Raw genomic sequence first — 23,088 nt, 5'->3', positions numbered from 1 at the left:
CAGGGCTCTGAACGAGATGTGGAAGTGTCAGAACATGCTGAGGCACAACGTCAAAGACCTGCTGGACCTGGTCAAGCAGCCCAAGGTAACCCCCCTGACCCCCGACCCCCAGGGTCACCCAGCACCTGCGTCGAGCAGCCAATAAGGCCCGTGATCCGCCATGTCGCTGACGTCATGTTGTTGTTGTGTTTCAGTCGGACGCGTCCAGCAAAGCTGTGTTTGCCAAGGTCATGGTTATAACCCGTAAGTCTAGTTTTCACACACACACACACACACACATCGTCATACAGGGGTTACGAGGGCTCTACTCAGCGCTTCTGTGTGTTGCTGCAGGCAACCTGCCAGACCCGGGCAAGGCCCAGGACTTTGTGAAGAAGCTGGCCCAGGTCCTGGAGGACGACGAGCGGATCCGGGACCAACTGGAGACCCTGGTCAGCCCGGCCTGCTCCTGCAAGCAGGCCGAGGTCTGCGTGGTGAGTCCTGCCTCGGGGTGTGTGGAGGGGCACAGGGAGGGTGTGGAGGGGGGCACAGGCATGGCATGTGTGAGTGACTAATGTGTGTGTGTGTGTGTGTGTGTGGTCCGTCCAGAGAGACGTCACTAAGAAGCTGGGCAGCCCGAAACAGCCCAGCAACCCCTTCCTGGAGATGGTCAAGTTCCCTGCTGGAGAGGATCGCCCCCGTACACATCGACACCGAGTCCATCAGGTACACACACACACACACACACACCGTGCCTGGACAGCCCCCCACACCATGTATCTGACCTCCCTCTCTCTCTCCCCCAGTGCTCTGATCAAGCAGGTGAACAAGTCCATAGACGGCACTGCCGATGATGAGGAGGAGGGCGCTCCTACTGATCAGGGCCATCAGGGCTGGGCTGGAGCTGCTCAAGGTAACACACACACACACACGTTAGCGCTCGTATAAACACACACAAGTCCGACTTCCACACACGCGTAAACACAGACATTCCACGAAACACACCTACGTGAACGCTCGCGTAAACAGACGCGCGTACATCTTCACACGCGCGCATTCCACGAGACGCACGTACGCACCTTTTCACCGACTCCCATGTTAGCTGACGTCACGAGATTGAAACTGCAGCTCCTCTCTCCCATCTCGTCTCCCCATTATCCTCCCCCTCCTCCTCCACCCCCTCCTCTCCCTCCTCCCCCTCCTCTCCACCCCTCCTCCCCCTCTCCCTCCTCCTCCTCTCTCTCCCTCCTCCCCCTCTCCCTCCTCCTCCTCTCTCCCTCCTCCTCCAGGTGTTGTCCTTCACCACCCGGTCTCCTTCCACTCGGCAGAGACCTTCGAGTCCCTGCTGGGCTGCCTGAAGATGGAGGACGAGAAGGTGGCCGAGGCGGCTCTGCAGATCTTCAAGAACACCGCAGCAAGATGGAGGAGAGCTTCCCTCACATCAAGTCGTGAGTCTCAGTCTCAGGCCAGCTGGAGTCTATGTCTCTCTCTCCCTCTCTCTCTCTCCCTCTCTCTCTCTCTCTCTCTCTCTCTCTCTCTCTCTCTCTCTCTCCTCTCTCTCTCTCTCTCTCCTCTCTCTCTCTCTCCTCTCTCTCTCTCTCCTCTGTCTCTCTCCCTCTCTCTCTCTCTCTCTCCTCTGTCTCTCTCTCTCTCTCTCTCTGGATGTACTTTTCACCAGTGTAAAACTTCTCTCCCTGCCCCCCTCCGTGTTGCCTGGTGTGAAACCCGCTCTCTCCTCCCCGCTCCCCCTAGTGTCCTGCTGCCGGTACTGCAGGCCAAGGCCAAGAGGGGGCCCCCCCGCCAGGCCAAGTACGCCATCCACTGCATCCACGCCATGTTCACCAACAGAGACACGCACTTCGCGCAGGATCTTCGAGGTGAGTCACCGGGAAGGAGCCTTCTCCAACTAAACGCGTTCACACGATGTGCCGTGTTCCCGAACATGGACACAAGACTGGATTCAGGAGCTGGGAGGTTCACTTGGGAGCATGGTCACTGAACAAAAAAATATGTCTCTCTCTGTCTCTTTCTGTCTGTCTGTGTGTCTCTGTCTCTCTCTGTCTCTCTCTCTGTCTCTCTCTCTGTCTCTTTCTGTCTCTCTCTCTGTCTCTCTCTCTCTGTGTGTGTGTCCAGCCCCTCCACAAGGCCTGGACCCGGGCGACCTGGAGCAGCTGACCACTCCCCTCACCACGCTGGGCCACCTGGCCATGCTGGCCCCAGAGCAGTTTGCCGCGCCCCTAAAGTCCCTGGTCGCCAACTTCATCGTCAAGGACCTGCTCATGAACGACAGGGTCAGTCCACACACACACGGGGCAACCACGTGCCTCCTGTGATTGGCTGTGTGTGTGTGATCAGAGGGTCATGTCTCCTGTGATTGGCTGTGTGTGATCAGAGGGTCATGTCTCCTGTGATTGGCTGTGTGTGATCAGAGGGTCATGTCTCCTGTGATTGGCTGTGTGTGTGTGATCAGAGGGTCATATCTCCTGTGATTGGCTGTGTGTGTGTGTGATCAGAGGGTCATGTCTCCTGTGATTGGCTGTGTGTATGTGATCAGAGGGTCATGTCTCCTGTGATTGGCTGTGTGTGTGTGATCAGAGGGTCATGTCTCCTGTGATTGGCTGTGTGTGTGTGTGATCAGAGGGTCATGTCTCCTGTGATTGGCTGTGTGTGTGTGATCAGAGGGTCATGTCTCCTGTGATTGGCTGTGTGTGTGTGATCAGAGGGTCATGTCTCCTGTGATTGGCTGTGTGTGTGTGATCAGAGGTCATGTCTCCTGTGATTGGCTGTGTGTGTGCCTGATCAGAGGGTCATGTCTCCTGTGATTGGCTGATTTCAGATGCCGGGCAAGAAGACCACCAAGCTGTGGGTTCCTGATGATGAGGTGTCCCCGGAGACACTGGCCAAGGTTGGTGACCCTCCCTCTGTCCTCCCTCCTCACCCCCTCCTTCCTTCATTCCTCTTCCCTCCTTCTCTCTCCTCCTTCCTTTTCCACCCCTCCATCTCCATGTCTTTCTAAATCCCCTCTACCTTCTACCCCATCTCCCCATGGCCATCTTCTAAACTCCTCCTCCCCCCCCTCTCCTCTCTCCCCTCCCCCCCCTCTCTCTCTCTCCCTCCTCCCCCCTCTCTCTGGGTAGATCCAGGGCATTAAGCTGATGGTGAGGTGGCTGCTGGGGGTGAAGAACAACCAGAGCAAGTCTGGCAACTCCACCCCTGCGCATGCTTACAGCCATCCTGCACAGTGACGGGGACCTGACGGAGCAGGGCAAGATGAGGTGACGCACACACATCACACACACGCGCACAGCGGCTTGACCCATTCTTACCTCGAACGCTCTCCTCTGTGTCCTGATATCCAAGTTTGATTTTTTCTTCCGGTGCTTTCCGCTCCCTCAGTAAGCCAGACATGTCTCGCCTGCGCCTGGCGGCGGCCTGCGCCCTGCTGAAGCTGGCCCAGGAGCCCTGCTACCACGAGATCATCACCCTGGAGCAGTACCAGCTGTGTGCCCTCGTCATCAACGTGAGCATGCACACACACACACACACTCACTACTACTACACACACTTGTTATTCTACCTTTCCCTCTTAGGTTTGTCTCTGGGGATCTTGCACAATAACAAACTCTCCTTCTCCCTCCCCCCCATCTCTCTCTCTCTCTCTCTCTCTCTCTCTCTCTCTCCTTCTCCCTCCCCCATCTCTCTCTCCTTCTCCCCCATCTCTCTCCCTCTCCTCCCCTCTCCTCGCCTCCCCCCTCCAGGATGAGTGTTACCAGGTGCGCCAGGGCTTCGCCCAGAAGCTCCACAAGGGCCTGTGTCGCCTGCGCCTGCCCCTGGAGTACCTGGCCGTGTTCGCGCTCTGCGCCAAGGACCCGGTGAAGGAGCGCCGGGCGCACGCACGCCAGTGCCTCGTCAAGAACGTCAACATCCGCAGGGAGTACCTGAAGCAGCACGCAGCCGTCAGCGGTGAGACACACACACACACACTCGCAGACTCACAGACACACACACACACACACTCGCACCACAGTCACGGCCAAGTTTTTTAGGCTGAGGTCGGATCACACACACACACACACACACTTGTTTTGAAGGATTTAATGCCTGCAAGCGTTGATGTTGTGAGTTTTTCTGCAATGCAGTGATGTGTGTGTGTGTGTGTATCTACAGAGAAGCTGTTCTCCCTGCTCCCTGAGTACGTGGTGCCCTACGCCATCCACCTGCTGGTGCACGACCCCGACTACGTCAAGGTCCAGGACATCGAGCAGCTCAAAGACATCAAAGAGTGAGTGTGTCAGAGTGTGTGTTTGTGTGTGTGTGTGTGTGTTTTTTTTGGACTGTGTATGTCTGTTCCTTAACCTGTGTCTACCGAAATACCACACTGCTAACGGTGTCTCTTCATCTTTCACTCCCTCCTTCCTTCCCTCTCCTCTCTCTCCCTCCCTCTCTCCCCTCCCACCCCTCCCTCTCTCCAGGTCTCTCTGGTTTGTGCTGGAGATCATCATGGCTAAGAATGAGAACAACAGCCACGCCTTCATCAGGAAGATGGTGGAGAACATCAAGCAGACCAAGGACGCGCAGGCGCCCGCCGACGCCAAGATCAACGAGGCACGCGCACACACACACACTCGCACTCACTTACTATATCTATTTCTATCTCTTGGACACCCCAACCCTCCCCCCTCCGCTTTGCCCCTCTCTCCGCGCCCCTCACACATGCACTGCCTCTTTCTCTCTTCCACACACACTTACAATCTCTGACACCCTTCTCTCTCTCTCTGTCACACACACCCTCCCCACTGTGACGTCCCCCTCTTTCTCCCTCTCTCTCTCTCTCTCCTCTCTCTCTCTCTCTCTCTCTGTCTATGTCTCTCTCCCTCTACAGAAGCTATACACGGTGTGGCGACGTGGCCATGAACATCGTCATCTCCAAGAGCACCACCTACAGTCTGGAGTCGCCCAAGGACCCGGTCCTGCCCCACGACGCTACTTCACCAAGCCTGACAAGGTGTGTGTGTGTGAGATAGAGAGACATAGACAGAGAGAGGAGACATAGACAGAGAGAGAGACAGAGAGAGAGAGACAGAGAGAGAGAGAGACAGAGAGAGAGAGACAGAGAGAGAGACAGAGAGAGAGAGACAGAGAGAGAGAGACAGAGAGAGAGAGAGACAGAGAGAGAGACAGAGAGAGAGAGACAGAGAGAGAGACAGAGAGAGAGACAGAGACCTGTGTACGTTGGTAAATGTAATCACCTGTGTGCTGCCCCGTCTCCCCCTCAGAACTTCAGCAACACCAAGAACTACCTCCCTCCTGAGATGAAGTCCTTCTTCACGCCCCGGGAAGGTGAGGGAGGAGAGAACCCTGTCTGTCTGCTAGCCTGTCTGTCTGCTAGCCTGTCTGCCTGTTATCCTGTTAGCCTGTCTGTCGGCTAGCCTGTCTGTCGGCTAGCTTGTCTGTCTGTTAGCCTGTATGTCTGCTAGACATTCTGTCTGTTAGCCTGTCTGCCTGTTAGCCTGTCTGTTAGCCTGTCTGTCTGTTAGCCTGTCTGTCTGCTAGCCTGTCTGTCCATAAACAAGGGCTGTCCAACCCTGATGTAATGTTACAATGTTGCTAAGAACCCCCAGAGGCTGGTTATACTATCCCCAGCTAACATCATACCCTACCCCCCTCTCCTCCGGTCTCCTCCCAGCCCAAGGCAGCTAACGTCCTGGGAGCGGTCAACAAGCCCCTGGCCTCGGCAGGCAAGCAGCTCCAGAGCAAGGCCTCCAGGATGGAGACGGCCAGCAACGACGACAGCCCCTCCAGCCCCAGCTCCCCCCAGCGCGCCAAGGCCAGGTACGCACACACACTCACACACACACACTCACACACACCGTAATGCGTCCAAACAGGATCAGTTGATATCAACGGAGTGTCTCCCTGCAGACACGACAGCGCGGAGATGGACCACAGTGAGAACGAGGACATCAGCCTGGTCAAGAGGGCAGACAACCCAGACAAGGTGACCCCTGACCCCTCCAGCCAGCCTCGCACCAGGACGCTAAGTGGTCTGGTACACACAGTCACACTGTCAGAGGGAAAAGGTCCTTTGTTTTATTGCCCTAAGACATCAAACTAGTAAAGTGCTCTGAGAACATGCTGAGAAATAAAAGGAACAAAATGTAGGTGTATATATATTTTATCTAAACATATTTATATAATATTATTTATTATTATTTATATTTATATAGTTATAAATATATATATTTTGTTATATAAATATATACAAAACTGGATTCTAAACGGGACATTTACATTTAGTCATTTAGCAGACGCTCTTATCCAGATCGACTTACAGTAAGTACAGGGACATTCCCCCCGAGGCAAGTAGGGTGAAGTGCCTTGCCCAAGGACACAACGTCTTTTGACATGGCCGGGAATCGAACTGGCAACCTTCAGATTACTAGCCTGATTCCCTAACCGCTCAGCCACCTGACTCCCGTAAGAGGGACATTCAGTAACGTCTGAATGAGTGGTCCACCAGCTGGCGGGCCAGGGCGTACGAGAGCCCAGTGTAGACACAGCCAGCCCTAACCTGGCTCTGTGTGGAAAACCAGAGAGAACTGTGTGTGTTCAGAGTCTCCAACGCAAACACAAGACGTTGGAGATAAGCTAGGTACATAAACACACACGTACACCCTGGCACCCTTCCACACAGTGTCCCCTCTCTCCTCCACACACACACACACACCGTCAGAGTTCCGCGTGGTACCGAGGTTCCTGCCCCCTCGCTCCTCACCAACGCTCAGCACCTCGTTACACCGGATACATTCCTGTCTGCCGTTCTGCTACTGTGTTGGCTAGCTTTCTAGCGGAACAGGTTGCAATAAAGCGCGGAAGAGTCTGGTCCAAGTTCAGATGCGAAGGTAGTTTATTGATCAAGACAGGGGATACATTCGGTTAGGTCCTTCTCAAGCACCAGAGAGAGAGCCCAATTCAATACATGAATACAGCAGTCATTTATACAGTTGATAGGCAGTCCCATAATTCATACCTTAAATCTGCCTGTGTGGATAACTTTCAGTTATCGATCTAAACAGTGTATGTCAGTTTGCCTCGGTTCCAGAAATCTGGGCCTATTTGTACTAGCCGTTCAAAGTCTGGTCTTCGTTAGCTATCCCTCACTATCTGGTCAGCATTACCCACTCAGGGTCCTTCAATGGAAGATTTGTCTTCGTATGCTAATTGTCTCTTCACTCAAATACATTTAGTCATTTAGCAGACGCTCTTATCCAGAGCGACTTACAGTAAGTACAAGGACATTCGAAGCAAGTAGGGTGAAGTGCCTTGCCCAAGGACACAACGTCATTGGCACGGCCGGGAATCGAACTGGCAACCTTCAGATTACTAGCCCGATTCCCTAACCGCTCAGCCACCTGACTCCCTATATATATGTAATGTTCTCGTTATGACCTCTGATGCACGATCATTTCTCTTACATGATCGTGGAATAAATAGTGCTATTTAGGTTTTATGCTTAGTGGCCTATAGTTTAAGATGAGCTCGTTCAGTTGGTAGTTTTCCATCTAGTTCCCTAGATAGGCCTAGAATGGGGTGTTCGATCCAGTTTTTGGCCCACGACACTACGTCACACACGTCCGTATCGTGAGCTGAACACGCGTGTCAGCGCATGACCCCGTTCTGTCTCCCGTTCCGCCTCAGGACAGCGAGAAGCCGCGTGGGCGCAAGCGCGCCGCCCCCAGTCACCAGGACGACCAGGACGGCAAGCCCAAGCGCGGGCGCAAGAAGGCGGTGCCGGCGGCGACTGCGGCGGCCAATCCCGTGGCGGAGCTCGACGACCAATGGGGCGAGGACTCGCGTCTCGGAGACGGCCTGATGGAGGACGAGCAGAACAGCCCGCCCAAGAAGGCGCGTCGCGGCCGGCCCCCGAAGGCGGCCGCGGCTGCGGGGGCCAATCAGGAGTCCCCGGCTAAAGGGAGGCGGGGCCGCAAGAAGGCTGCCCCTCCCCCTGAAGAGGAGGAGGAGGAGGAGGAGGAGGAAGAGGGCGCGGAGGAGGAGGAGGAGGTGGTAGAGGAGGAAGAGGAGGATAAGAGCAGCGAGGCGGAGGTGAAGACCAAGGGAGGGAGGCCGACGCGGGCGCCACGGCGATCACAACAAAGGTCAGAGGGCACGCAGTGTCTATTTACCCATCAGCCCCTGGTTTGGTTCCAGACAGCCACCTGGCTGTAGCCTTAGGTTTGCTAGTGTTGCCCCCCCCCCACCCCCTGGGGATCCATGGGTGCTGCTTCTCTCTAACTTGTCTGTCTGTTTACCTGTCTGTCTGTTTACCTGTCTGTCTGTTTAACTGTCTGTCTGTTTACCTGTCTGTCTGTTTACCTGTCTGTCTGTGTGTCAGCTCTGAGTCGGCAGAGTCCACGCCACAGAAAAGAAGAGGCCGGCCGCCCAAAGCGACCCCGCCTGCCGCCGCCGCCGCCAAGAAACCAACGTAAGACACGACAACAACAAACATGTCTGTCGTCGTTGTTTTGTGTGTGTGCGCACATCATAAAGCACACTCTCTCTGTCCCAGGCGCGCTGGGCGATCGAAGACGGCGGCAGCAGCAGCAGCAGCCAGAGAGGAGGAAGAGGAGGAGGAGGAGGAAGAGGAGCAGGAGGAGGAGGAGGAGGAGCAGGCCACACCCAAGGTACTGAACCCCCTGTCCCGACCATCAGTCCTAACACTGGCCAGCCCCTCACAGCCCTCAAGGATTACTCCCGGATGCTGAACTGTGTTGTGTTACGTATGGGATGTTCTATGTCCTCTCGGGTCATGCTATATTATGGGTGTTATAGTATGCACTTCTGATCCTTGACCTTGTGTTGAACTGTCTATGTGCACTATTTGTACGTTGCTTTGGACAAAAGTGTCTGCTAAATGGAAAAGAAAAGTCCTGACTGTGGAGCCGTCCTGACTGTGGAGCCGTCCTGACTGTGGAGCCGTCCTGACTGTGTTGCTCCATACAGGGTCGACGAAAGGCACCGGCCAGGAGAAGATGAGCGGAGGAGAGGAAGGAGAGAGCGGAGGGATGGAGAGGAAGGAGTGAGGGAGCGGAGAGGAAGGAGTGAGGGGCGGAGAGACGGAGAGGAAGGAGAGAGGAGAGGAAGGAGAGAGCGGAGGGATGGAAAGGAAGGAGTGAGCGGACGAGAGGAGAGGGAGATCATCTTCAGGAGGGCGGCGGAGGAGGAGGAGAGGGAGGGAGACACAGAATGATGAACTGTGGACTTTTATGAACTTTTCATATGACGAAGCTCCTACCATTACAGTACACACACACACACACACATCAAATCAGTATCATTAACTGTGGGTTGTTGCATTGTGTTGCATTGTGATGTTGTTTACCACATGTAGAAATCTGATCTGATACACAGGAAAAGGAAGAAAAGAAAAAAAATCTGCATTGTAAATAGTCTCTTATGTCCTGTTCGGTTGTGTTCTGTTCATCCTGACTGGGGGAAGGGGGTGTTGTATAGCATTTAACCCCACCCCCCGTTATAATAGGCTCCTCCCGTTTCTCGTTAGCAGCGCTGCTTAGGCTCCACCCCTCTGGGCGTCTCCATGAACTGAAAGAGAATAACAGTTACCAATTTGAACTTCTTCAAACTTCTTTTATTTTTTTTGGGTGTGACGTCTATGGCGTTTTTTATTCCAAAACGACATGTCCGTTTTGTTTACAGCGGTGTATATCGACGCCATTTATTTCTCTTTTTTTTTTTTTTACCATTTTATAAAAGACGAGAAAAACAAATTCAACCCCCCCCCCCCCCCCCCCCCCCCCCCCCAAAAAAAAGTGTAGACTTAACCTTGTTGAGTTTTAGCTGGTTCTGCCTCACCCAGGCCTGTGTTCCCTGGTAGACAAGATCTCCCTTAACCCCCAGACCTGTGTTTTTAAGTGTCCATCACTGCTGATTGACATGACCTCCCATCCACCCAGTCAGAACCTTTGTCTGTTGTATTAATAAAATTCTCTATAGAACCTCGGTATGGACTCCTTTCCTTCCGGAAGCCTCGGGAACAAGTGTACAAACATTCCGTTTCGGCCGTGAGCCAATGAACTTCGTATGAAAGGCACACAGTTACGCGTGTGCACGCGTGGAAGTTTCCAGGTGGGGAAAAACCCCCACGCACCACTGCTCCCACATCCTGAACCACCGCATCACATGACCTGCCATCCACCTCGGGATAAGACTGTTTACCTGTCCAACCCTTCAAGGCACCACACACACACAGGTAAGCCTACCGAGCCATAAACTATCCCCAAGGTCAAACGCGGTGGTATCGACCCGTGATACAAGGCCAACCTGGTAGCTTGGACTTGGATGAAGTCGGAATGAACCGGGTCAGACAAGATCTGCACGTGATTGTCCTCACCGCCCTCGAGGTCCTTATACACGAGGCCCCGTGACCCGAACATCATGGCTGCCACCACCCAGAAAGCCCCATAGAACCTGGAGCAGGTGTTATGACAGATATCGCACCCCCCCCCCCCCCCCCCCCCCCCGTCCGACAGACGTCCCCATCTGTGGATATTCATGGAGCCGTTCAGACCGAATGGAGACGGCCGGACGTGTTTCCAGGCAACGGGTGGGGGGGGGGGGGGGGGGGATCAGGAGGAGGACAGGTAATGCGATAAGCGTGTGGGTGGCTCGCTTTGCATATCTGGCATCACAGCCCCCCCCCTGCCATAACCCCACCTGCCCTCCTGGCCGGGCGGGGCCAGATGCAGATGTGTGTCCTCAGCACTGCCGACTCCTCCCACGCGTAACGTGATGGAGCCTCTGTTGTTGTCACCATCCGTCTCTGGGCCTGGGTGTCCTGACTGAGGATGTGATTATTCACCTGTCCCCAGCTGAGGCTGGGTTATAATCAGGGGGTTGGGGGGTCATGACACCTGAGCCTCCACGTTACTATGGCAGCTTATTGAATTCACTGAGAATCCTGCTCTGCCTTGTAAAAGCTATTTAAAAATTAGTGACATTTGGTGATGTAACGTTAAGTAAATAGCTTTTTGTACTGATTATTGATATAGAACCGCTTGTTTGAAACCCGTACCTACTAAATACATATTTGCTGCAGGGACCTTGTGGCCTTGCTTCAAGAGAGATTGGTCATTTAAAGGTCTAACAGTGTGTTGTGCCTGGAGACCTGAACGCGTCAAGTGCTTTGGGTAATAATTGATGGATATTCTTACTTGCCCAGAGCAGCGCTCTGTCGGGTACAGCTGGGTAGCCAACATAACACGCTTCAGTGAACGCAGCAGGTTGCTCAACTAAACTGGCATTTCAAATATTTTGCTTTTAAACCTGGCAGATTATAACGAATTTAGGCTTGTTTCAAATGCACGAAGATAACTTATTTCACTAGAAATTGAGCGCAATGACTTTCTGTACTTTCTTGTCACTTCTTGTCACCTTGTCTGAGTTTAGCAGCGCAATCGGAGGACCTGGCGACGGTTTGGGAACGTGGGACAGATTTAGCAAACTGCCTTATCCCGGCGACAAAGCTTTTCTCTATGATACCTTCCCCGAAAACTTTATGTGGGCCGTGGGAACGGCAGCTTATCAGGTGGAAGGGGCATTTGAGAAAGACGGGAAAGGACTTTCCGTTTGGGATACTTTCACGCGCGGGGGGAGCCGAACACTTACCGGGGACGTTGGCAGCGACAGCTACCACAACATCCACGGCGACATTCGCGCGCTCAAGCAGCTCGGGGTCAGCCACTACAGATTCTCTCTCTCCTGGTCTCGGATATTTCCAAACGGAAGCCGCGGCAGTTATAACGAAATCGGCACCAATTACTATAAAACGCTCATTCGGAAACTGAAGGAAAACAACGTGCAACCGGTGGTTACGCTCTATCATTGGGACTTACCGGACAACCTCCAGCGGACCTTCGGCGGATGGAGCAACCCTGCTCTTGTAGAACTTTTTAAAGATTACGCGGACTTTTGTTTTCAAACTTTTGGGGACGACGTGAAGTATTGGATCACGATAGATAACCCGTTTGTTGTTGCATGGCACGGCTACGGGACCGGGGTGGTCGCTCCTGGGATAAAAAATGACCCGGATTTACCATTTCAAGTTGGACACAACCTACTCAAGGTGATGGTCGGCTGCTGTCTAGTGTTTGAAGTGTCCAGGAGAATGTGCATATTTCATTACGCATTTGTATTCCTAATGTCCTCATCTACCCTCATTAATTCTCTTTAATGTTAATATGGGTTTTTTCCTAACATATTTAATCCCAATATCCACTGATGTAGGCTTCCCTCCATCTAATCGATTTTCAAAAATTTCCCCTTGTCCGTCCATCCTTACCGCTCTCTCTCCTCTTCTCTATGCAAATGCGTTCCCTTTGTCTGTCACCTCACATCTTCTTCACCATTACCTCTCTCTCTCTCTCTCTCTCTCTCTCTCTCTCTCTCTCTCTCTCTCTCTCTCTCTCTCTCTCTCTCTCTCTCTCCCTCTCTCTTCATCTCCATCCATCAACTACCACCCTCTCCATGAACTCCTCTCCCTGTCTCCTGTCTTTCACTCTCTCTACCGTCTCTCTCCCTTCTTCCCTCCCCACCTCTCCCTCCCTCTCTTCCCTCCCCCTTCTCCCTCCACCCTCTCTTTCCTCCTCTCTCCCCTCCCTCCCTCCACTCTCTCTCTCTCTCTCTCTCTCTCTCTCTCTCTCTCTCTCTCTCTTTCCCCCTCCCTCCCTCCCCTCCTCCCTTCCTACCTGTCTCTCTCTCTTTCCTCCTCCCTTCCTACCTGTCTCTCTCGTTCCTCCTCCCTTCCTTCCTCTCTCTCTCTTTCCCTCTCCCTCCCTCCCCTCCTCCCTTCCTACCTTTCTCTCTCTTTCCTCCTCCCTTCCTACCTCTCTCTCTCTTTCCCCCTCCCCTCCTCCCTTCCTACCTCTCTCTCTCTTTCCCCCTCCCTCCCTCCCCTCCTCCCTTCCTACCTCTCTCTCTCTTTCCCCCTCCCTCCCTCCCCTCCTCCCTTCCTACCCCTCTCTCTCTTTCCCCCTCCCTCCCTCCTTCCCTCCCTCCCCCCAGGCTCACGCCGCAGCATGGCACCACTACGACCGCCACTACCGGCCCCGGCAGCGGGGCAAGCTCTCCATGGCGCTGGCCTCCCACTGGATCAAGCCCAGCCGCACCCGCCGCGAGAGCCTGGCCTCGTGCCAGTGCTCCCTGGACTTTGTCCTGGGCTGGTTCGCCCGGCCGCTGTTCTCCGACGGAGACTACCCGCCCTGCATGAGGAGCCAGCTGGGCCGGCGGCTGCCCTCCTTCACCCCCGCCGAGAGGGACCGAGTCAGGGGCACGGCCGACTTCTTCGCCCTCTCCCACGGCGCGGCGCTCAGCTTCCAGCTCATCAACGACAGCCTGAAGTTCCGGCAGCACGAGGACCTGGACCTGAGGATGCTGCTGTACTGGGTCAGCGCCGAGTACGACCACCCTCCCATCTTCGTGGTGGAGAGCGGATGGTAGGGCTAGGCTTGCCTTGGAGGGGGTTTGATGCGTTTTGTGTTCACAGCCTAATCCTGTCGTGTATTGTGGACAGTATAGTTGTGTGTGTACTAAATCGCCGTTCTCGTCCTACTCCGCAGGTACGTCTTGGGCAAAACCAAGACCGAGGATTCCAAGCACATGTACTACCTCAAGAGGTTTATCGCGGAGGTGCTGAAATGTGAGTCGAGTAGAATGACATGGTCCGTTACAGAGATCGTATGACTTGCAGGTATGTGAAAGTGGAGGTGGGTTTGATTCGCCTCACAGTGGGCCCTTGTAGGACTCGTGCATCTCTCCAGTTGCACTGGGTGAGACGAGGGTGACACGAATCAAGCGAGCCCAAGTCACTGACTGAACCATAGACGTGTACGAACAACTGCCTGTCACCTAACTGTCGCCTGCACCTCTCTGAACCCATTCCCGCTCCATCCCCGTTGCCACAGCGATCAAGTACGACAAGGTGAACGTGATTGGCTACACGGCCTGGTCCCTGATCGACGGGTTCGAGTGGCACCGGGAGTACGGGATCCGGCGGGGGTTGTACTACGTGGACTTCAGCACCCCCGACCTGACGAGGGAGCCGAAGACCTCGGCCATCTTCTACAGGTCGGACCGGTCTTCGTGCTATTGGATGCTAGTTGACAACACGGTCTATTGAGAATGTATTGGGTGTAGTGCTATGTAGGTTTCTTTAACCCTTGTGCTGCCTTCGGGTCACTGTGAACCTTCGGGTCATTGTGACCCACCGTCGTGTTGCGACAACTTTACCTAATACAAAAATAAAGTGAGGCATTTTCTTTTCACCTTCGCGCTATGGGGGGTCACAATGACCCGAAGGTAACGCCAGGGTGACATCATCGTCGTCATGATTACCATGATTATCAGAACGATCATCAGGATCATCAGGATAATTCTCACTCTCTTCACAGTCGATTAAAGAGTCATTCATTTGGTTGTGATTGACAGGAAGGTGATAGAGAGGAATGGTTTTCCTCAGCTTCCCGAGAACAGACCAGCACGGGGGGTGTTCCCCTGCGGCTTTGCCTGGGGAGTCTCTGCCAACTCCATACAGGTGTGTGGGTGTGTGTGTGTGGGGGTGTGTGTGTGTGGGGGTGTGTGTGTGTGGGTGTGTGTGTGGGTGTCAGGGAGTCAGGTGGCTGAGCGGTGAGGGAATCGGGCTAGTAATCCGAAGGTTGCCAGTTCGATTCCCGGTCATGCCAACTGACGTTGTGTCCTTGGGCAAGGCACTGCACCCTACTTGCCTCAGGGGGAATGTCCCTGTACTTACTGTAAGTCGCTCTGGATAAGAGCGTCTGCTAAATGACTAAATGTAAATGTGTATGTGTGTGAGGGAGAGAAATGTCTGACCCAAAGTATTTGCAAATGTGATGCTTTTATCCAAAGCAACATACAGAGGGGATTGAACCTGCAACCTCTTGATCTGCAGTCCAACGCTCCGGTTCATCCCCAGTTCAGAACGGTCATTTACGCTTTGGACTATCCAAGATGGCGTACGTGTTCCAAAAAAGTGCGGCTTACTGCGTTACTGTGTACATTCTACTGTCTGACAGTATGTACAGCTGACTCTAGATTTTGAGGACAGAAATGATCCAGTTCAGCGCACAGCACATGATCATGAGTCATGACAGGATTCTGGGTTAAAGTCCATGTTAGTGACCCCCCCCCCCCCCACACACACACACTCACACACACACACACACACACACACACACACTCATAGACTCAAACAACTCCATTCCCTGAACAAAACAACAAGGGCCCGAAACCTGCTGTTTATTTACCCCATTGCCCTTGATATATCTATATGTGTGTGTGTGTGTGTGAGTACACAAGTGTGCAAGTTTGTTTACCTTCCCACTAATGCATGGCTTCAAACCAAAGGGCTGACTGATGACGATAGATAGATAATCCATTCCTGACCTCAGCAACCACTTGAACTTGACCCGAGTTGGTGCTCTCTCCCCTACTCTCTCTCTCTCTCTCCCCCACTCTCTCCCCCACTCTCTCTCTCTCTCTCTCCCCCACTCTCTTCCTCTCCTCTCTCCCGGAGGCTAGGTGGAGACCACCCCCACCCAGTTTGCAGACCCCAGTGTGTACATCTGGAACGTGTCGGGTAACGGCGAGCTGAAACGCCTGGAGGGCTACTCTGCCATGCCCCTGCAACGCCGTCAGCACTGTGCTGACTTTGCCACCATCCGACAGCAGGTCTCCCTCCATATCTGACTATCTGTCTACCTGCCTGTCTGGCTTTCCGTCAGACTTGTTGAATCTTCTTGTTGGTGCAAAACAAATCTCTCTCTCTCCTCTCTCTCTCTCTCCTCTCTCTCTCTCTCTCTCTCTCTCTCCCCCTCCCCCTCCCCCTCCCCCTCCCCCTCTCCCTCTCCCCCTCCCCCTCCCCCTCCCCCTCCCCCTCCCCCTCTCCCTCTCCCTCTCCCTCTCCCTCTCCCTCTCCCTCTCCCCCTCCCCCTCTCCCTCTCCCTCTCCCCCTCCCCCTCTCCCTCTCCCTCTCCCTCTCCCTCTCCCTCTCCCTCTCCCTCTCCCTCTCCCTCTCTCTCCCCACTCTCTCTCCCCACTCCCTCCCCCCCTCTCCCCAGGTGGAGGAGATCCGCCGGGTGGGCGTCTCCCACTTCCACTTCTCCCTCAACTGGTCGGCCGTGGTGCCGTCGGGCTGGGCGGCGCGGCCCAACGCCTCCCTGCTCACCTACTACCGCTGCTTCGCCCGGCAGCTGCTGCGGGCCAACGTCACGCCCGTGGTCACCCTGTGGCACCACACCCGCCACCGCTCCAGCCTGCCCGCCCCCCTGGACGCCGCGGGCGGCTGGCTCAAAAGGTGGCGGGCGTCGTCCCCACATGCACACACACACACACCTCCATGGATGCGGACTCAGGGAAATATTAATTATTTCGACCCTTTTGTTACATACAAGTATTGCTTGTTGTTAGTACTGCAGGTAATCCAACTGTGCACAGTTCTCTAACTGTGTTTCAGTGGTTAGATCCACGGAACTGTGTCTCATTTACCAGACAAGGCAACAATAATACCGTCGCCACAACGACGACGCCACATAATCCTGATCACGAAACAAAAACGACGCTCCCCGTTCTGCCGCGGTTCCCCAGGGGCACGGTGGAGGCGTTTGCTGACTACGCCAGGCTGTGTTACCGAGAGCTGGGCGCCCACGTCAAGCTGTGGATCACCCTGAACGAGCCCAACGACGAGCAGGGGAGCCACGCTGACGGCTTCGAGGAGGGCCACCAGCTGCTGCGGGCGCACGCGCTGGCCTGGCGCGCCTACGACCAGGAGTTCAGACAGGCACAGGGAGGACAGGTGGGTGTGGCTCGTCTGTGTCTGGGGGGGGGGGGGGGTGGTTGCTTCGTGGCGTTGCCGTGGAATGTCAACGTGGGTGAAATGTGAAATCCAGCGCCGGTTTCTTTTGGTTTCCCCTTGGTTGCTTATTTCATCCTGGCGTCAAAGTGAGAGGAAACACCTTTTTTTTCTTTCTTAATGACGCCCAATCATTGTACCTTCCTCTCCAAATCGGCCAATGGCTTTGCGGCGTGGCAGGTGTCCCTGGCCCTGCACTTCGACTGGGTGGAGCCGGCGTTCTCCTTCAGCCGTGAGGACGTGGAACCGGCCAACCGGGTTCTAGACTTCCGGGTGGGCTGGTTCTCCGAGCCCATCTTCGGGAGCGGCGACTACCCTCCTGGGATGAGGGACTGGCTCAACCGACGCCACATCCCGGACCTCATCAGGTCAGGACCGCCGCCGTCTGTTAACGTTCCGGAACGATCTGTCGCCGTGACACGTATTAACATTGTGTTGCCTTAGTTACCGCCTGCCGGTGTTCAGCGAGGAGGACAGGCAGCTGGTCAGAGGGACGTATGACTTCTTTGCCCTCAGCCACTTCAGCACTGAGCTGGTGACCCACGCCCTGGAGGACAAGTAAGAGAACTACAATTACCATCACTGCCACTGTTACTAGAACTACAACCACCATTACTGAGACTAATGCTAGAACTACAATTACCATTACTGCCACTGTTACTAGAACTACAACCACCATTACTGAGACTAATGCTAGAACTACAATTACCATCACTGCCACTGTTACTAGAACTACAACCACCATTATTGAGACTAATGCTAGAACTACAATTACCATTACTGCGCCACTGTTACTAGAACTACAACCACCATCACTGCGACAATTAATAGAGCTACATCTAGAGACCATGGATGTTCAAATCATGTTATTATGAGATTATTTTAATAATGTATTAATTTAGCAGCTGTTTTTCACCAAAGCAAAATACAAAACAGGAGGATTAGAACCTGGGACTTCTTGATCTGTTATCTCATGCTCTAACCACTGAGCTCAACCTAACTGAGTTGTTACGGCCCACAATCAACCACTCGATTGTGAAACACACCTGGCAATCGTTTGCATTGATTGGCAATAAGATCATATGACCAATACCACCTATCCAGATAAATTAGATCTAATGCAACAATCACCAGGATTGAAACAGTTAGCAGATCCAGATGTAACATTAAGTCTATGGGGAACCAAGTCCTCAAAACAGACAGAGCAGCAACCGACTGCTCGTTTTAGATCTATAAGTACTTTCACAACTCAATGGGTCACAGCATTAAGCCTATCCAGTTTTGAGGATTTGGTTGCCGATAGACTCAATGTTAAAGCTAGATCTGCTAACTGTTTCTATCCTGGTGATTGTTGCATTACATCAAATTTATCTGGATATGTGGTATTTGTCATGTGACCTTATTGCCAATCAATGCAAACGATTGCCAGGTGTGTTTCTCAAATGATGGATTGATTATGAGCAAGTGTGACTGTCCACATCCATCATTCAGGTTGGGAGGGTTAGCTCTGTGGTTAGAGTGCATGACTCCCTGTCAAGAGGTTGGAGGTTCATATCCCCCCAAGGAGATTTTGGATGAAAGCTTTCAATAGAACATGACGATGTTGAACATATATCTCTAAAGTGGGCTTTTCTTAAAGATACATTTGAATTCCGAATAAACTGAGCGTTGAGTCCCTGGTAGCCTAGTGGATAAGGTGGGTACCATGCAGGCTGCTCATCTGGGTTTGAATCCAGCTGGGGGGTGCAGTTTGAGGTGAACACCCTGATTCCTTTCTGTCATGTAAAACACAATAGTCTTTAATGATGGGTGTTTTTAAAGATAAATGTTAACCCGGCCGGTAGGGGAAGTGGGAATGAGCAGGAAAATCAGTGTCAAACATAAGTGCTTAAATCCCCCCCCCCCTCTCCCCTCTGTGAAGCGCATTGTGTTGCCTCATGGTATGAAATGCGCTACATAAATAAAGCTTGATTTGATTTGAAGCCATGCTTCCCCATGCCCACAGATACACCTACACCCCCATCCTGGAGATCCAGCACATGACCGACACCACGTGGATCACGTCAGCGCGACGCAACGCCCCCGTGGTGCCCTGGGGCCTGAGGAAGACCCTGAACTGGGTGAGAACCAGACCACACCCCTCTGACCTCCACATCCTGAAGATGAGGGAGAGGGAGAGGGGGAGAGGGAGGGAGGGAGGGAGGGAGGGAGGGAGGGAGGGAGGGAGGGAGGGAGGGAGGGAGAGGGAGAGTGAGGGGGAGAAAGGAGGAAAACAGAGAAAAAAGAAAAAAAAAATGAAGATAGTGATAAAAGAAAGGGAAAGAAACATACAAGTGAATGAATTGAGAGATTGCATTGATTGACTGATGTACAGACAGACAGACGGATGAAGGAACGTGTAGATAACTCCTCCCCCTTCCTGAGTCCAGGTGCAGGAGCACTACAGCGGCGTGCCCGTCTACGTGATGGCCAACGGCGTCCTAGAAGACCCGGCGCGTTTCAAGGACAGTCTGAGAGTCTACTACCTCTACAACTACATCAACGAAGCCCTGAAAGGTGGAGCTCTAAGAGCTGCTGCACACTCTGAACACAGACTGGAACTGAATGTTATTACGCTTGTGTTAAGAGTATTCCTGTCAAGGGTACTGAAAACAGTTACACCCGTGGTTTGAGAGTAACTTCTCCTTGGACTTGCGGTATATTTGTGAGTTTCCATGCAATGGGTTTGTGGTTTGATCCCCATTTTAACCCACCTGTTTCATAAACCTTCTCTACACTTCTGCTATTCCGGTCACTCTTGATAGTTTTTCTACATTAATGATTAGACAGACATAAATCTCACTGACTCTAGTAATCGTCAGCTGACCAATCACACACATGCGGACACACGCACTTGGACACAATCACGCATACACTCTAAATTCCCTGTATGTTCAAAGTCCACTAGATGGCAGTATTTCTCTAAACTTCAACAGCACAGAGTTCGTACCTATCCAGTCACTTCTCTTCCTGTCTGTTCCCTCCTCCTGTCTCTCTCAGCCTACACTCTAGATGGCGTGAACCTGAAGGGCTACTTCGCCTACGCCCTCAACGACCAGCGAGACCCAGGCTTCGGCCTGTACGGCCACGTCCAGGACGAGCCCATCGTCAAGGCCTCGCTGTCCCACTACCGCAACATCATCCAGCACCACGGCTTCCCAGAGGAGGGGGCCCCGGCCCAGCAGTGCCCCAGCCAGCCCCCACCCTGCCTGGGCTGCCAAGTCCTCACCAAGAGGCCCGTGGTGGGCTTCCTCTCTCTGGTGGGCTCTGGAGTCCTGCTCACACTGGGGCTCATTATCTACTACGCAGCCAAGAGACACAAACCCTATTATTAACACTTACGATGAGGATTGTTTATTGTACTGTTAAATGTTATAGATATATGCTGTAGATATGTGTTTTGGCCCTTATAAGTGCTTACATTGCTCACTTTGCTAACCCTTCTCCATGAACAGTGCACTTGTTCAGATAAGATCTTACCTTTTCAGAGTTTAGAGCTCTGGATTCATATAAAGTTCCATTGTCCACTCTAGGCCACCTATTAAAATGTCACAAGAAAAAATCACAGAGAAAAACAGTATAACATCTACCAGTAGTTCTGTAAAAAAACAATTATGTACACAAATTTGGAAGGAAATAGGCAGGAGTCAGACAGTAGTTTGTCAACAAGCCTTTACTGCACCATTTCACTAATTGTCTCAAATAGTGGTGTACAGAATGACAATGATACATACTTCAATACACCCCACTTTCTGCACTGGGTATAAAATACATAAACAATGGTGAAAATGTTATTCTCTGGTAATGATTTGTCTTATGTAAATTATTAATAAATGTGAATTGGACTGTGACTGTCAAATGATTTGTGCTAACATGCCCATATTACTAGTGATCTGTCCCGTTGAACAGGTGAACTTATTGTTAACGTGTTATCTCACTATAATGTACTATTTATTTGGATCCAGAACAGAAAGTACATTAGTATGTAAATATTTAATTGGCCACTTGTTGCTATAATTGGTGGAAATACTGTCAAAGGTTTTAACACTAATACAATCAGTTTTGTCTTAATTTCAATTTGTCATGTTGAAATACGACAACAATATGAATGTGTTTAGCAGATATTTTTCATCCAAAGTAACATACAGGGGAAGATTCAAACCTGCAACCTCTTGATCAGCAGTTTAATGCTCTACCACTGAGGTACACCCACCCCATATTATTATTATTATGCCCCACTTTTCATGCTGTTACATACTGTAAAACTAAGTACTAACTAAACTAAGTATGTACTACATAGTACATAGCTTTAGCACAGCTGTTTGTGTATCTGGAGAGAAGAGTTATGGTTCAGTCAGGACACACATTGAGTTAATCAATCATTGAAATTAAATCTGTTTTGGTTTTATTTAGGATGGAGAACTAAACACATGCACAAATGGATCTGTACCCTAATATTGTTTGTGCTAAACCAATACTATGTGCCACCAAAAAATAATTTGACTTTGACAACTGATGTAGTCTATTTAGATTATGAATGGTCTTGGAATCTGTACTTGGAAAGAAACCTCACTGCAATGGAAGGTTTGGAAAAAAAAAGGTCTTAGCTTTTAGGTTCATTCACGAGTTCAGTAATCACACCATAGATTTAATAGATGAATTTCATTGAAGCAGAGCTGGTAGCAGAGCCAAGCCCGATGGTGGAGGAGGCTGGTAGCAGAGCCGAGCTTGGAGCGGTTGGTGGAGGCCGGGAGCAGAGCCGGGCCTGGTGTCCGGGCATGGACTCGGGGTGTGGCGGAGAGTCCTAATGGGTCACGGCCGAGCAGCAGCTCAAGCAGATCCCCTGGGAAGCCTGGATAGATGACAGGGAGAAGCAGAGAAGAAAGGGAAGGGTGGGAGGGTGACAACAACATGCTAGCACAAGGACCAGAGGAACGGAAGATACTTTATACAGAACTCTTAATTGACCAAGGGGAGTTTGGTCGCATTCTTCCGTGCTTTACTGGGCTGATGCGTATTAGTTTGATTGGAGAAGGAGGAGTCTTGGTGTTCCTCCCGAACTTTAGTTAACCCTTTCAGGCCTAACTCCATTTTATGTACGTTTGACACATTTCTGTCAACCCCATCTTGCACTTTATGAGTTTCATGGTGTTTAATTGTGACTTGTTTAACTGCATGCTCTTATGGTTCTTTCCTTTGGCACTTATTTGGTTTTTCACAATGTATGCTTTATGTTTTGGTTGCTCGCAATGTTGGGGCTATCTCGTTGTTATGATCAGTGACCTATGCAGTTTTGTAAAGCTCTCTAGTGGAAGTCTCTTTGGATAAAAGTGTCTGCTAAATGCATAAATGTAAATGTTCTGCAACTCTTTCACTGTTTAAGTTGAAAGAAGGTGAGAAGATGCTGGGATTCATGTTACTTTGACTGTAACGAAGAAAACAGCAGCGACATCGTCATCAAGTTTAGACTGACCCTGGCTCTATGTCAACCACTGTTTGATTCCAGAGAAGTCCAGCCCCTATCTACGATGATTGATGCCTCCAGGAGAGGGTTAGGCATGTACACACACACACACACACACACACACACACACACACACACACACACACACACACACACACACACACACACACACACACAGACAGACAAGAACTTTCTGATTCCATGGAAGCAGGACATGGCTGTATGGGAGTGTTAAATATGTGTGGGGGTGTTTGAATCCTGTGAGGAGCAATTTATATTTTAATAATAAGTATGCATACTTATTATTTATGAAGATTACATAGATTAAAAAGTTTACAATTGTTGTTGCTCATTTACATTTTAAAATAATAAGAGTGAAGTGTATAATGAAACAATTTTCTCTTCTCATTTCCCTGCGATTATTCTCATACCCTGCAAGAGGGCATGAGGATAGTTGCCTGTGGTATCCTCACATAGTTGAAACAGTCGCATGAAAACAAAGAAGTTGGGCAATCCTGTGTAAATATGGTCCTAACCTATGTGAATTCAACTTCCACCTAAGTTTTTCCCTTCTAGTGATATTTTTAAGCATTTCAAAACCCACTTTTCGAAACAAGCCGCAGTATCCAGCTGGAATGGGAACACTGGGTAATATAACAAGTTCACT

At 51.7% G+C, this 23,088-nt stretch overlaps 2 protein-coding genes across 2 annotated transcripts in view; both read left to right on the top strand.

Annotated features, from left to right (window-relative positions):
* The window catches only part of LOC136933289 (sister chromatid cohesion protein PDS5 homolog B-like), a 17,424-nt gene extending 7,432 nt beyond the window's left edge, over positions 1-9,992 (top strand). The window contains 28 exon segments of the mRNA XM_067228603.1: positions 5-85; positions 195-243; positions 334-473; positions 589-657; positions 659-705; positions 786-861; positions 863-892; positions 1,269-1,278; positions 1,281-1,388; positions 1,391-1,427; positions 1,732-1,856; positions 2,113-2,270; positions 2,816-2,884; positions 3,117-3,191; positions 3,193-3,254; positions 3,376-3,499; positions 3,738-3,942; positions 4,147-4,261; positions 4,452-4,584; positions 4,860-4,961; positions 4,964-4,984; positions 5,256-5,339; positions 5,666-5,811; positions 5,902-5,977; positions 7,678-8,135; positions 8,372-8,461; positions 8,546-8,660; positions 8,980-9,992. Of these exon segments, the coding sequence (XP_067084704.1) occupies positions 5-85; positions 195-243; positions 334-473; positions 589-657; positions 659-705; positions 786-861; positions 863-892; positions 1,269-1,278; positions 1,281-1,388; positions 1,391-1,427; positions 1,732-1,856; positions 2,113-2,270; positions 2,816-2,884; positions 3,117-3,191; positions 3,193-3,254; positions 3,376-3,499; positions 3,738-3,942; positions 4,147-4,261; positions 4,452-4,584; positions 4,860-4,961; positions 4,964-4,984; positions 5,256-5,339; positions 5,666-5,811; positions 5,902-5,977; positions 7,678-8,135; positions 8,372-8,461; positions 8,546-8,660; positions 8,980-9,012 (2,838 nt within the window). The 3' untranslated portion in view covers positions 9,013-9,992.
* A 1,400-nt stretch (positions 9,993-11,392) lies between these two features.
* kl (klotho) lies at positions 11,393-20,292 on the top strand. Its single transcript, XM_067228602.1, has 13 exons — positions 11,393-12,118; positions 13,057-13,487; positions 13,611-13,690; positions 13,956-14,118; positions 14,479-14,584; positions 15,589-15,738; positions 16,128-16,363; positions 16,654-16,861; positions 17,099-17,286; positions 17,363-17,476; positions 18,924-19,038; positions 19,348-19,474; positions 19,958-20,292. The coding sequence occupies exons 1-13, from the start codon at positions 11,393-11,395 to the stop codon at positions 20,290-20,292; spliced, it is 2,979 nt and encodes a 992-aa protein (XP_067084703.1).
* Positions 20,293-23,088: the final 2,796 nt, after the last annotated feature.

The sequence above is a fragment of the Osmerus mordax genome, chromosome 25 (genome assembly GCF_038355195.1).
Source record: "Osmerus mordax isolate fOsmMor3 chromosome 25, fOsmMor3.pri, whole genome shotgun sequence".
NCBI lineage: Eukaryota > Metazoa > Chordata > Actinopteri > Osmeriformes > Osmeridae > Osmerus > Osmerus mordax.
The sequence above is the reverse complement of the archived record's forward strand: the minus strand, read 5'-3'. Positions and strand labels throughout refer to the sequence as shown.